Source organism: Sorex fumeus, unplaced genomic scaffold, assembly GCF_029834395.1.
Source record: "Sorex fumeus unplaced genomic scaffold, SorFum_2.1 ptg000095l, whole genome shotgun sequence".
NCBI lineage: Eukaryota > Metazoa > Chordata > Mammalia > Eulipotyphla > Soricidae > Sorex > Sorex fumeus.
This window is the reverse complement of record NW_026606152.1, coordinates 642153-654432: the sequence shown is the minus strand read 5'-3', so window position 1 is coordinate 654432 and position 12280 is coordinate 642153. Positions and strand designations below refer to the sequence as shown.

Here is a 12280-nt window from a genome sequence, read left to right as displayed (position 1 = left end):
CCCACCCTCCCTGTCCCGGGCAAGCTACGGGGTCCCAGGAGGTGAACAATGCCACAATGCATGTCCATGCTATGCCAGGGGCTTCTGAGCTGAGCTCAAGGTCACGGAGGTTGGGGTGCCACCCTCAGGAGGGGGATGGGTACAGGAGCTTCGGGGACCCTGCCGGGCTCAGAGCTGTAGTGGGGGTGCAGGGCTTTTCGCCTTGGGTCGGCGGCTGATATTAAGGGAGGGAGGATTTTCTTAAGGCCAGTGATAATGTTATCACACATGCCCCTTATACAGCTATGAAGCTGGCTGAGATACAGGACAAAAAGCCCCGTACCCCCCGCCTCCAGCCAGCCACAGCCTCTGTGGTACCTCACTTCTCACGCCGCAACCCCCTTCCCGGGCCTCCCGGACAGATCCACCCGGAGACATCGGAGCCCAGAACAGCCTCTGGTGCTGACACGTGGATTCCGCCAAGTCTATGTCTCATCTGTGTTTCCAAACACACATGGCTCTGCACTCCATGGATGCACTCGAAGCTTTCCCCGAAGGGTCCCCGGGGTGACTCTCCCTGCAGCCACCGCAGGCTCTGCCGAGGGTGTGGGTCAGATTTACTGGCCTGCAGCACCTGTCCAGTGGATGGAACCAGGGGCTGCGACCCTTTAGCCAATCTGTTCCTGGGGCCTCCCGGGGCGCGGCTGGTGTCCAACTCCTGTGGCCCCAGGCTGGCTGCTCCCTGAGGATGGGTTCAGTGCTCAGAGGAGGCGAGAGAGGTTCCGGTGGCTTCTCCGAGAGGCGTCTGTCAGCGCAGTCCCTGAGGTTCTCTTCTGGGGACAGGGGCTGTGACACCCCATGCTCCTATAAAGACCCAGACCCCCCAAACCCCTACTCCCCAGGCCACAGATCTCCCCCACACTGTCTCCCTAAAGCTGAGCTCTGGGGTCTCCTGAGCCCCTGCCTCGGGCCCCCAAAGCAGCTGGTGAGCCCAGCCCCTGGGCCTGCACCAAGGGGCCCACTGGCGGAGGTTTGCGGTTCGCGAGTGGGGGACCCTCAGAGCAGGGCCCGTTCTCGATAAGCCAGAACTCCAGCTTCACTCCAGATGGGCCAACACACTCGAGCCCATTTCCCTCCTTATCAGGAATTTCCATGGGAGGCAGGGAAGCCTGGGGGGGGGTGGGTCGGGACCCTGCAGTCCCAGCGGAGAGGCGGGACCAGTGGGTGTGTCTCTGGGGCGTGGCTTCTCAGGGGCGTGTATGGGGGCGTGGTCTCGTTGGGCGTGGCCTCACGGGCTTGGCCTCAAAGGGGCCTGTGCAGGGCGGGAGATGAAACACCCCTCCCCCCCTCCGCCTCACACTCCCCCTGCTGCCCCCAGGAAGGAAAGTTCTCTTTGGGGCCCTCAGTTTCCGGGGTCCCCGCGGGCCAGGCTGTGGGTTGGGGTGAGCGACCCAGGACTCGGTGTCCGGCCCAGCCTGGAGCCAGCCACCTGCAGTGCTACCCCTTCGTCCTACGGGCTGCCTGCCTGGTTTTCTTTTTGTTTTTTTTTTTTTATTTTTTTTTATTAGTGAAACACCATGAGGTACAGTTGTAGACTTACAAATTTTGTGCTTGGGTTTCAGCTATACAGTGATCGAGTACCCATCCCTCCACCAGTGCCCATTTTCCACCACCATGGGTCCCAGTACCCCTCCCACCCCCCCATCCCCCCATCCCACCCTGCCTCTGTGGCAGGACATTCCCTTTTGTTCTCTCTCTCCTTTTGGGTGCTGTGGTCTGCAAAAGAGAAATTGAGTGGCAGTCATGTTCGGTCTATAGTCTACTCTCAGCATGCATCTCCCATCCTGGGCAGATCTTCCCAGCACCCTTTACTTGGTGCTCCCTTCTCTGTCTGAGCTGCCTTTTCCCCTACCAAGTGCAGCTGGCCTCCAAGCCATGGAGTAAACCTCCTGGTATTTATCTCCTGCCCGCCTGTTTGCTCCTTGGTGGTGACGCCAACCGAGGGTGCAGTTAAGGCGGGTCTCAAGGCGGTGACCCCAAGGCGCTGGCCTCGTCCCTCATCGCCCCATCCCACCAGAGGTCACTCATTCCACTGGACTCTAGTGGGGTCGCCCAATTGAGCCCAGGACCGTGAGGGAGAGGCCCTAGCCTGGGGGCTTGAACCCCTGGGTTCTGTGTGACATGGTGAGGGGGCGACCATCTCCCTCTCGGCACCCCCACATCCTGCTCTCTCTTGGGATCCAACCACGGACAGCAGCCGGGCGCACCCCATGGCTTGCTGGGCAGAGGCCCCAACTCAGGGCTTGATGGGGAGCCGGGCCCCTGCCCCCACCTGCACAGAAGCTGCCATTGGCCTGGGGGTTGGTGTCGGTCCGGAGGTTCCCGGGGACTCCCACTCTGCAGAGAGCTCTCAGACAGCTCTAGGGTCCTGGCAACTGCCCGCTTTGGTTCAAGGGCACTGGGCCTTTCCAGCGCTAAGTGCTCCACCTGGCCCTCACTGCTGAGGACACTCTAAGCACCTGCGCAGGGCGGGGGGGTCCCTGCTCAAGGACTGAAGTGACCAGCAGAGGGCCCGGGCGCTCTCCTCTGCAGCCCCGGCCAAGGCTGAAGAAAGGCACATTGTCTGGGCCCCACCCCGCCCTCCTGAGAAGGGCTGAAATCCTGACAGTGCGGTTTTGTTAAGCAAACAAGGAGCATGCAAAGCAGCGGGGTCCCTGCACTGCCCGGTGGACGGGTGGGGCGAGCTGCCCATTCCGTGCCCCGCCCCGCTGTGTGGCCTGGAGCCAGTCTCTGCCCTCTCTGGGCCTGGCAGCGCTGGGCCCTGTCCCTGAGCTCTGGAGGCAGGCCTGACCTCACACACTCGGGGCAGGGTTCATGCGGCATGCTCTGCACCCCCAGACTTGTCTGGGTGACGTGCCCAGGTTCGGGCAGGGCTGCTGGTGCTCGCAGCCCTGAGGGGTATCAGGCTGCAGGGGAGAATTTCAGGGGTCATGACAGTGAAGAGCGGGGCAGAGGGACCGGCTCTGGGTGGGCTCAGGCCCTGAACCTGGCTCAGCCGTGCTCTCCCGCTGCCGGACCCTGCGTCCTGGGCTGGCTCTGAGCCTGGCTCCCCGTCTTTCGGGGGGACACGGACCCCTCCATGGTGGGGCTCGCTTGGGCCGGAACCACCTGTGAAAGCCCTGAGCCCCGTGCCCCCCAATTTAGGGCCGAGAGCTGGACCCAGAGGCACTGCAGAGGGCAGGTCCAGGCTGGGGGTTCCCAAGCTTAGTGCTCAGAGCGGGGAGAGGAGCTTCCTGCGAGAATGACCCAGGGGGGCTTCCTGAAGGAAGCAGTGTTGGTGCAGCCCCTGACCCCATGCTGATCCACTGGCTACTGTGACCAGGTTTGGGGAACCTCCCAGCCCCCCACCTCACGGGGGAGGAAGCTCAGCTGCAGTCCGGTGAGGGAGGGTGGCCCGTTCGCGGAATTACAGCTGTGCTGTCCCCTTTGCCATATAAGGCCATGTGCGTGGGCTGTGGGATCAGTGCTCCCTGTCACCTTTGGGGGCTCTTATCCTGCCACAGGAAGGGGGTCCTGGGTCCCCTGGGGGGCCTGGGGCGGTGCTGGGGTCCTTGTAGGTGAGTTGAGAAGCAGCAGGGCTGGAGCGATAGGCCAGCAGGCAGGCTGGCCTGCTGGATTCCAGCCCCCAGTAATGCCCTGAGCCCCCCACCCCACCAGGGAGTCAGCCCTGAGCAGCCCGGGGTGTGGCCCAAACATAAACACAAAAGAAAAGCAGAACCAAAGGGAGGAGGTGAGGGGCCAGGCCTCAGGGCAGCCCCCCTCACCCGCCCCGGGCCCCCCAAAGCTGAGGAAGATCAAGGCGGGAGCAGCATGTTCTGGGCTCCCTCCCGAGGTCCCAGGCCCAAACCTCACTGTGGGTTTCCGAGAACTCAAAGAGGATGAGTTGGAGTTTGTGGCCATTAAAGACAGCCGCCCCAGGAAACGGATAGAGATCAGCCGCCCCCCCCCCCCCCCGCACCGCGGTGTGGCTGTGTGGCTGCCCCCGTGGCCTCAGCACCCCCCGCCCCTCCCCCTGCGCCTGGGAGGCCCCAGAAACGCAGGTCCTGGGTAACAAATCCGCCTTTATTTGTATGCGCGGCAGGAGAGGGACTGCCGAGGGTTTCTTCAGCCCTGGCTCCAGCCCAGACCCGGCACCACCCTGGGCACTGGGTGCCAGCGAAAGGGTCAGCCAGGGGCGGGGCAGCAAGGTTTCCCAGGGCCGTGGCCACGCTGACCACCTGCGGCCAGAGGGAAGCCGGGGAGCGGGGACTGGTCAGGTGCGCGGAGGCTGGTGGGATGAATTCTGTCCGGGTCAGCCCAGGCCCCGCAGCAGGGGACGGTGACCTTGGGGCTCTGCCCTGGGGGGCACTCCAGTTTTTCACAGCTTTAACGTTGGCTCAGGAGAGATCCCGCACTTGGCAGCAGGAGGAGAGTTGGCCCAGAGAGGGAGAGTGATTTGCCTGAGGTCACACAGCCGTCGGGGAGCCTGGACCCAAGCTGTCGGGTGGGGGCTTGGGAGGGGCGTGGCCTCACTTGAGGTTGTGTTGGCTCTCCCGGTGTCGCCGCAGGTCCACTTTGCGCTGGAACCCTTTGGCGCACAGCTCGCAGCTGAAGGGTTTGAAGCCCGTGTGCTTCCGGCTGTGCGTGATGAGGTTGGAGCTCTGGCTGAAGGCCTTCCCGCACACCTGGCACTTGTGCGGCTTCTCACCTGTGGGCCAACGAGAGTCAGGGGCCTGCAGCGGCCCAGCCCTGCCCCCAGCCCTCCCTGGGCCTCCCCACACCCCTCCCACACTGGCTTGATGGGTCAATTTTGGTTTTGGGGTCACACCCCATGATACCCAGGGTTACTCCCCACTCAGTGCTCAGGGCTACCCTCCAAGCGGTGTTATCGCTCCAGCCCCCTCCCCCACTTGCTTTAGTAAAGGGGAATAAAACAGGGAGAAGCCCCGGCTGGCACCTCCCTGCAGGTGCCCTCCCGGCTCGGGACAGCAGCTGTCTCTGGCTGGGCAGAGTGGCCGGTGCCCGCAGATGGCCACCACAAAGGAACCCTCAGCCCAGGAACAAGCTCAGGTGACAGCGCCGGAGTGGAGGTGAAGAGGGACGGGAAGGTTGGACGCGCGGAGGAGTAACTGAGAGCGAGAAAGGAGTGAAGGGAGATGCGGACGGAAGGAGCAGAGGAGGAAGGGGGGAAGGAAGCAGAGGGACACACAGCGGGGGGCTTCCGTCCGCCACAGCCCACAGGGGCCCCTGAGCCCCGCCAGGAGCACAGAGTCAGGCGTGAGCCTGAGTGTCACTGGGTGTGGGCCAAGGACAGAAAAGAAAAGGAAAGGAAAGGAAAAGTAAGAAAAGGAAAGAGAAGGGAAGGGAAGGGAAGGGAAGGGAAGGGAAGGGAAGGGAAGGGAAGGGAAGGGAAGAGAAGGGGAAGGAGGGGAAAGGAGGAAGGGAGGAGGAAGAGGGAGGGACCCTTCCCAGGACCCCTTCGCCTCGCCCGGCTGCCCATGGGGTCTGCCGCGGCCCACGCACCCGTGTGGATGTACGTGTGCTTCTTCATGTCTGACTTCTGGTGGAAGCGCTTGCCGCAGAACTGGCAGGGGTAGGGCCGCGTGTCCGAGTGGATGAGCAGGTGCGTGGACAGCGTGGACGAGCGCTTGAAGGCTTTCCCGCACATCCGGCACTCGAACGTGCGCTCCTGCCGGGGGAAACGGGGCGCCGGGGGGTCAGGCGCCGGCGGGGCGCTGGGCGCAGGGCTGGACCCGGCCGGGATCCCCTGAGGAACAGGACAGGCCATTGGGGTGGGGAAGCACGGCCCCGCCACGGCCCCCAGGGCTTCCTGCCCCTCCAGGACCTTCCCGAGTGACCCGCACAGCACCGTCCCCCCCCCACCCCAAAACCCACACTCGGGCGTGTGGTGGAGAAGATGTCGCCTTGGGGGATATTAACCAGCAAGGGGTGGGACTGCAGAATTAGGGGCCCTGATCCTTCTGCTTTTTTCCACTTCCATTTCGGGTCACACCTGACTGTGCTCAGGTTGACCCCGGCTCTGCACTCAGGGTCACTCGGGCAGGACTCAGGCGACCATATGGGCGCAGGGGTCAAACCAGGCAGGTGCGTTAACGGCCAGCGGCCTCCCCGCCGCACTATTGCTCCGACCCCTCCTTCCACTTTCGCAGTCTTAGACATGTCCCTGCGCCACCCCCCCCCCCCCCCCCGGGGCCTCAGCTTCCCCTCTGTGCCTAGGCTGGGAGCCATGACCTCAAGGAGTCCCTAGACGGCACTGGCCAGTGACCGCCTCCTGCGGCCCGCCCCACCCGGCACCCCTCTCTGTGGTCAGGCCCCGGGCCAGGGAGCGACAGGCACTCACCTGGGAGTGGACGAGCGTGTGCTGCTCCAGGCTCACCGCGTGCCCGAAGGACTTGCCGCAGACGTCGCAGGCGAAGGGCCTGGTCCCGCTGTGGGAACGGCGGGCGTGCACCTCCAGCCCGTGGGGCGTGGAGAAGACCTGCGGGGACAGTGAAGGGGGGGGGCGGCCGTGAGCACCCGCTCAGGAGCCCGCTCATGGCTGACCCAGGCTCCGTCCCCAAGACTCTAGACCGTCCCCCCCCCCAACCCCGCGGGGTGTGGTCCCAGAGCACAGAGCCAGGAGCAGGCCCGGAGTCACCTGGTATGGCCCCAAACATAAGAAAAAACAGAAAACTTCAGAGCCAGCTGGAACGCTGGCGCTGAGGCCTGCTGGGCCGTGCTGCGGGAGAGCGACGGACCTCTCGGGACAGCAGCCCCTCCTGGCCCCAGGCGCCGGGCCCCAGGGACAGGGAAAAGAGCTAAGGACAAAGGCTGTGAAGCACCTAGCTAGGTGGCCCCTCCCTGGGCCGTCGGGGGCGGGGGGCAGGCTCGGGCCCCCTCCCTGCCCCGACACCCACCTTGTTGCATTTGATGCAGTGGTATGTGTCCAGGCCCGGGGAATAGCGAACGCTGAAGTCTAGAGGCGGCTCAGCGCTGGGCACCAGGGGGCTGCCGTACAGGCTGACGGCCCGCTCCAGAAAGGCGGACTGCATGGTGGAGGCGGCCTGCCCGTAGCTGTGGCTGTAGGTTGAGGCCAGGGTGTCCCAGGAGAAACTCGGCTTGTAGAACGGGGGGCAGTCGGAGGGCGGTGAGTCCATGGCATGGGGCCTCACAGCGGCACATTCTGGGGTGGGGGCAGGTGCCATGTGACTGGTCTGAAAGTGGGGAACCCCTTCTGCTCCCCCACGCCTGGTGGAGCCCCAGTGTTTCCTGCTGGGGGTGTGGGGCAGTGTCTCGGCCCTGTCCAGCCCACCAACCCTCCTCTGGACCCGGCTTGAACATGCCCCATGCTCCCTCCCTGGAGACTCGGGTACCTGGCAGCAAGGCCGTCCGGGTTAGGCTGGACTCTGGGTCCAGCTCTGGCCCCCGCTTGAGGGGGGCCCAGTCCAGGCCGGGGCTCGGGAGCAGCGTGCTGAGGACGGGGGTGGCGCTCAGGCCCGACTCCTGTGGCACTGTGGAGAGACCCGGCCATCAGGCCTGGGGGACCCAGGCCCCAGACACCCGCTTCCCGCCATCTCTGGGGCTCAAGCATGGGTTCTGAGGTGGGAGAGAAAACTGGGCCAGGAGGAGGCTTCAGGAAGGTTCTTGAACCCTTCTGTCTTTCTCAAGCCCCTGTCCTTAGCCCGGTGACTGCGGCCAGCTGTGGGCCGGGACAAATGGGCACATCTGTCCACCATCACCCAGGCGGCATCTGCCACCGGGCTCCTGCTTGCAGCCCCGCGTGGGGTGTGGCGGGTTGGGGGCCCCGAGGGAGAAGCCGTGGCCCACTGGAGCGCGGGGCTTACCGGGGCCAAGGACTGGCGGCCAGAGCGGGCCGTCCTCCCGCGCGCGTGGCCTGTGGGAGGTGTGCGCCTTCTTGCTCTTCACCAGGAATGAGCGCGGCATCGTGGCTTGGCCCTGGCAGGCAAGGGAGGTGTGAGAAGAACCGAGCAGCGTGCTTTGCCCTGGGGTCCAGGTCGGCTCCCCTGAGCAGAGGGACAGACACCGCCCAGGGCCGGCCTTGCTGGACAGGGCCCTGTGGAGACAGAGCAGAGATGGCGGGGGGGCAGCCACAAGCCAAGGACGGCCACACCAGAGGCGACCGCACCAGCTCATCGAGGCCCAGTTTCTGTCCAGGAGGCAGGAACAGTAGTTTCTGCTTCCGTCAGTCACCAGAGGAGGTGCCAGAACCAAGCAGCGGCCAGTTCTGACACGTGTGTGTACATGTGTGTGCACACGTGCACCTACGCTCTTACACACACAGGCACGTGCACACGCATGCTCATATACACAGGAAGAATCACACAGTACACACAAGCACACGCAGGTACACACATGCACACATGCATGCAGGTACACGCAAGCATGCTCACACACAGCTATGCACATGCACATGCCGGTACATGCAGGCACACACATGCTCATTCACACATGCACGCTCATGCACACATGAGTACACGTATGTGTACGTGCACAGATACACATGCACACATGCATACTCTCGCATGTGCTCACACGCCTCCCGCATGACCTCCATGCGCGAGAAGAGAAGAGAAGAGAAGAGAAGAGAAGAGAAGAGAAGAGAAGAGAAGAGAAGAGAAGAGAAGGGGCTCTCCTCTGGGCCCACGGGGAGCCCCAAACCTGGAAAGCTGCCCTGGCCTCCAGTGGGGTGGACACCGGCACCGGTGGCCCCAGCAGGGCCAGGCACCTGTGCTCTGGGTTCTGTGCTCTGCATCTGCTCACACCCACAGAGAGGAAGGGGGGACTCTGGCCTCCTCAGGGCCTGCTCCCCTCTCTCCGAGCCGGGGCGCTGGACTTGCAGTGCCAGGGACTCACCCCGGGGGCCCAAGGGACACGCCTCGTCCACAGGCCCAACCCCACCGGTCTGGGGGGCAGGGGACTTGGAGTTGGACATAGAGTTTGGGAGACATTAGAGCCTGCTGCACCCCTGGGTGCCCCTAGTCAGCCTCGAAACTGGTCGTGGGTGGCAGCCGGGACATACAGCAGGGGAGCGCCAGGTCCCTGGGTGGGGGGGCGCTCAACGCCTGAGCCCCGGAGCACACTGTCCCCCCAACCCCCAGCCCTGCACCTGGGGAGGCCCCGAAATGAGCACCGGGGAGCGGGTCCACTCCCTCTGTGGCCCTGGCCAGTGCCCACGGGCAGCGGGAGCCATGGGGCCCAGCGCGGGAACGGGCCGGCGCCTGCGCCTGCAGACCGTGGCCGGGAGTGATAAGGCCGGCAGGGACCAGTCTGGGAGCAGGGAGATTAGCCCAGCGGGGTGGCCACCCTGCTCCTAAGAAATGACCAGGGCCAGGCTGGAGGGACCCCTGGCTATGCCCACAGAACCATGGGACCTTCTCCTTGTGCAGGTCATGGTGGGGGGCTGAGCCCATGACGAACGGGGCTCCCAGCCCACTGCATCCTGGGCGTGACCTAGCACAGACGGAGGAGCAGGGCTGGGCTGGGGACAGGGCTGGGGGGTCTGTCTATAGGGCTAGAGTGGACGGCCTACTCTGCCTATGGACAGAGACTTCCAGAAGGCTGCCTAGACAGGTCTGGGGGGCGCCCCATCCCTGGCCTGTGCCGCCACACCTCAAGGGGGGGTGAGTCTTACAGCCGGCGGCAAGGGCCCCCCTGCTCTGAGCTCTGACTCGAGGGCTTGGGTCCCAGTCCTGGGGTGCCTCGGCTGTCTCACCAGCTCAGTGACCACTGCCACCTCGTCATCCACAGCCGCGATGGCCCTTATCTCCCAGGACAGTCTTCCTCCCGCCCCCACGCCCGGTGGCCCGCGCCCCCCTTCCTTCCCCTCTGCAAGCCCTCAGGAAGCCTCCGGGGACTCGAGGACTGCAGGGGTGAGGGCCCCTGCTCTGCGGGGCTCCCCGGCATGGACGGCACCCTCAGGCCCACTCTTCCTACGCGGCTGTGCCCTGTGGGGCATGGGGGGTGTCAGCCTGCTTGGGGGAGCACTGGGCCAGTGGGGAGGAGCACAACAGAGTCTTGGGGGCCCGGACTGTGGTGCCCTGCTGTGTGGAGCCGTGTTCCCGTGTCCATCTGTCCATCCACCTGTCCATCTCCCTGGACCTCTCAGTCCCCAGAAAGGAGCAGGCAGGCACGGCACGGGGTGGGGAGAGAGGGTGCAAATGTCTTAGATCTTTTCCAGAACGCTCTTACCCAGTGCTGCCCGAGGGGTGGGTGGAGAGTGAGGGCATCCATGGACATGCACCTTTCGGCCCCGGCACCAGCCAGCCAGAGCCATGGTTTCTGGGGTCCCCCGCCAGAGGAAGGTCCTTCTCTGGTGCCCACCGCCCCCCTCCCTGGAACATTTTCGCTGCTAACCCGGTGAAGGGACTCGGCCAATCCCAGACCCAGTCTCGCGCGCCCCGTGAGACCCAGCTTGGTCGAGGAACTTCCTTTTGGCCCCTGTGAGCCAAGTTAAAAAAAAAACGGAACCAGTCACCTGTCCCACAGTTAATTAACAACCCGAGTTGTGATTCACACGAACCTGGGCTGAGAAACTCTGAGAGCAGAGATTGTGAAAGAAACCCAAGATTTCTTCACGGAGCTGAGGCCGATGGTATCGGGGGCTCCGGAAAGACGCTCGCGGCTAGTGTCGTCCTGGGGGTCCCCGATTTTCACGGAAAAATCTCAGCCAGGGTTTCTGGGGCAGGATGGCGGCTACAGAGGCTCAAGGTCCAAACCTGTGAATTCTCAGCCAGGAGTCCCGGACCCCCCTCTCACAGGGGCTGAGTGGGCGACTGAACCTGGGCCCTCACAACCAGCCTGGATTCATATCCCCGGACAGAATCCCTGACTGCCTGCTGCACCCCAGCCTCCCTTGACCCTGAACCTCATCCCTGCGCTTCCCTTCTGGGGAAGGCCCCTTGTTTCTCAAAGTTTGCTCCGGGGGACCCCTGGGGGTTCCTGTCTATTTAAGGAAGTGACTTAGGGAGAACACGAAAGTCATTTTCCAGTAAGATTTGAGGGCAGGGGGACCCCTGGCCATTCTAGGGGCCCCAACAGCGTACACTTGATGTTCCTCTCCCCAAGGAGCGGGAAGCGTGTGGCACAGAGACCCCACCAGACACAGCCGCACTGCCCGCCCAGCTCAGCGGGAACTGTGCTCTCTGTGAAGGTCACAGCGAGCTTCACTGTGCAGGCTGTTTGAGGCGGGTAGCCTGACTCCCCAGAGCCTCGAGGGACACTCCCAAGCTGCCCCCCTCTGTGCATAGGGTCTGTGGTGCCCAGAGACCCCAGCAACAAAACCTGACCAGAGTTAACTGTGATCTCCCCCCAAAACGCCCTAATCCTGACACCAAGAGGACAAACAAGCCACCTTTTTGTGGGACCCGTTTACCAGCAAAGAGACAGACAGACAGACAGACAGACACACAGACACAGACACACACACACACACACACACAAGCACACACACACAGGAGCCCCCAGCCCCGGGGCCAGAGCCACTTAGAGGGGCGCCCAACTTCCACCCCGGCTTTCCGGAGCCTGCAAATCCAGGCGCACCCCCAGGAGAGCAGGAGACTAAACACTGTGCCTGCGGGAACCCCTCAGCAACCCGCCCTGGCCAGTCCCTGGCAGAGGCCGCAATTCTCAGACGAGCTAACTTAGCCTTGCCTCCAAAAATGGGCCCAAAGGTAGGAAGAAAGGAAGAAAGAGAGAAAGGAAGGAAGAAAGAAAGAGAGAGAGAAAGAAAAAAAGAAGGAAAGAAAGAAAGGAAGGAAGAAAGGAAGAAAGAAAGAAAGAAAGAGAAAGAAAGAAAGAAAGAAAGAAAGAAAGGAACGAAAGAAAAAGAAAAGGGTCCAAAAGGCAGAGAGGGGAGCTTCTTGAGTTTTCTTGTTCTGAGGTTGGGGGGCATGGATGTGGCAGGGGGTGCAGGCTCTTCAGTCTCAGGGCAGAGGACTCAGGGGGGCCAGGCGCCCAGTCCTGCTCGAAGGTCCCTCAGCACTCCCCCCACCCCTCTACTGTTTCTTGGACAAAGATGGGCTGGGTGAGGGACAAGCCAGCCTGTCCCCAGGGGGTTAGGGACACGCAGTGAATCAGGCACCTGCGCGTGGGTGATGCCACATGCTCTTCCCAGGGCACCTGTCCGCCTAGAATCGCATGAACTCGGGGGGCCCGGAATTCTGACACCAGTGCAAAGTCCTGGAGTCCTGTCGGACCCCCCCTTCCAGAGGCAGCCCCGCCAGTGGAAGGCGTTCCAGCCCCC

General features: G+C 63.5%; 1 protein-coding gene across 3 annotated transcripts; it reads right to left on the bottom strand.

Moving 5' to 3' along the window:
- Positions 1-4541: 4541 nt before the first annotated feature.
- On the bottom strand, positions 4542-7962 carry GFI1B (growth factor independent 1B transcriptional repressor). 3 transcript variants are annotated; one of them, XM_056132864.1, is made up of 6 exons: positions 7863-7962; positions 7405-7529; positions 6936-7232; positions 6380-6517; positions 5542-5785; positions 4542-4726 (listed from the first exon to the last, which is right to left on the bottom strand). In XM_056132864.1, the coding sequence occupies exons 1-6, from the start codon at positions 7960-7962 to the stop codon at positions 4548-4550; spliced, it is 1083 nt and encodes a 360-aa protein (XP_055988839.1). In that variant the 3' UTR covers positions 4542-4547. The 3 variants fall into 3 exon arrangements, with proteins under 3 accessions (XP_055988839.1, XP_055988840.1, XP_055988841.1); XM_056132865.1 differs by having other exon boundaries at positions 5542-5707; XM_056132866.1 differs by lacking the exon at positions 6380-6517 and having other exon boundaries at positions 5542-5707.
- Between the last annotated feature and the right edge of the window lie 4318 nt (positions 7963-12280).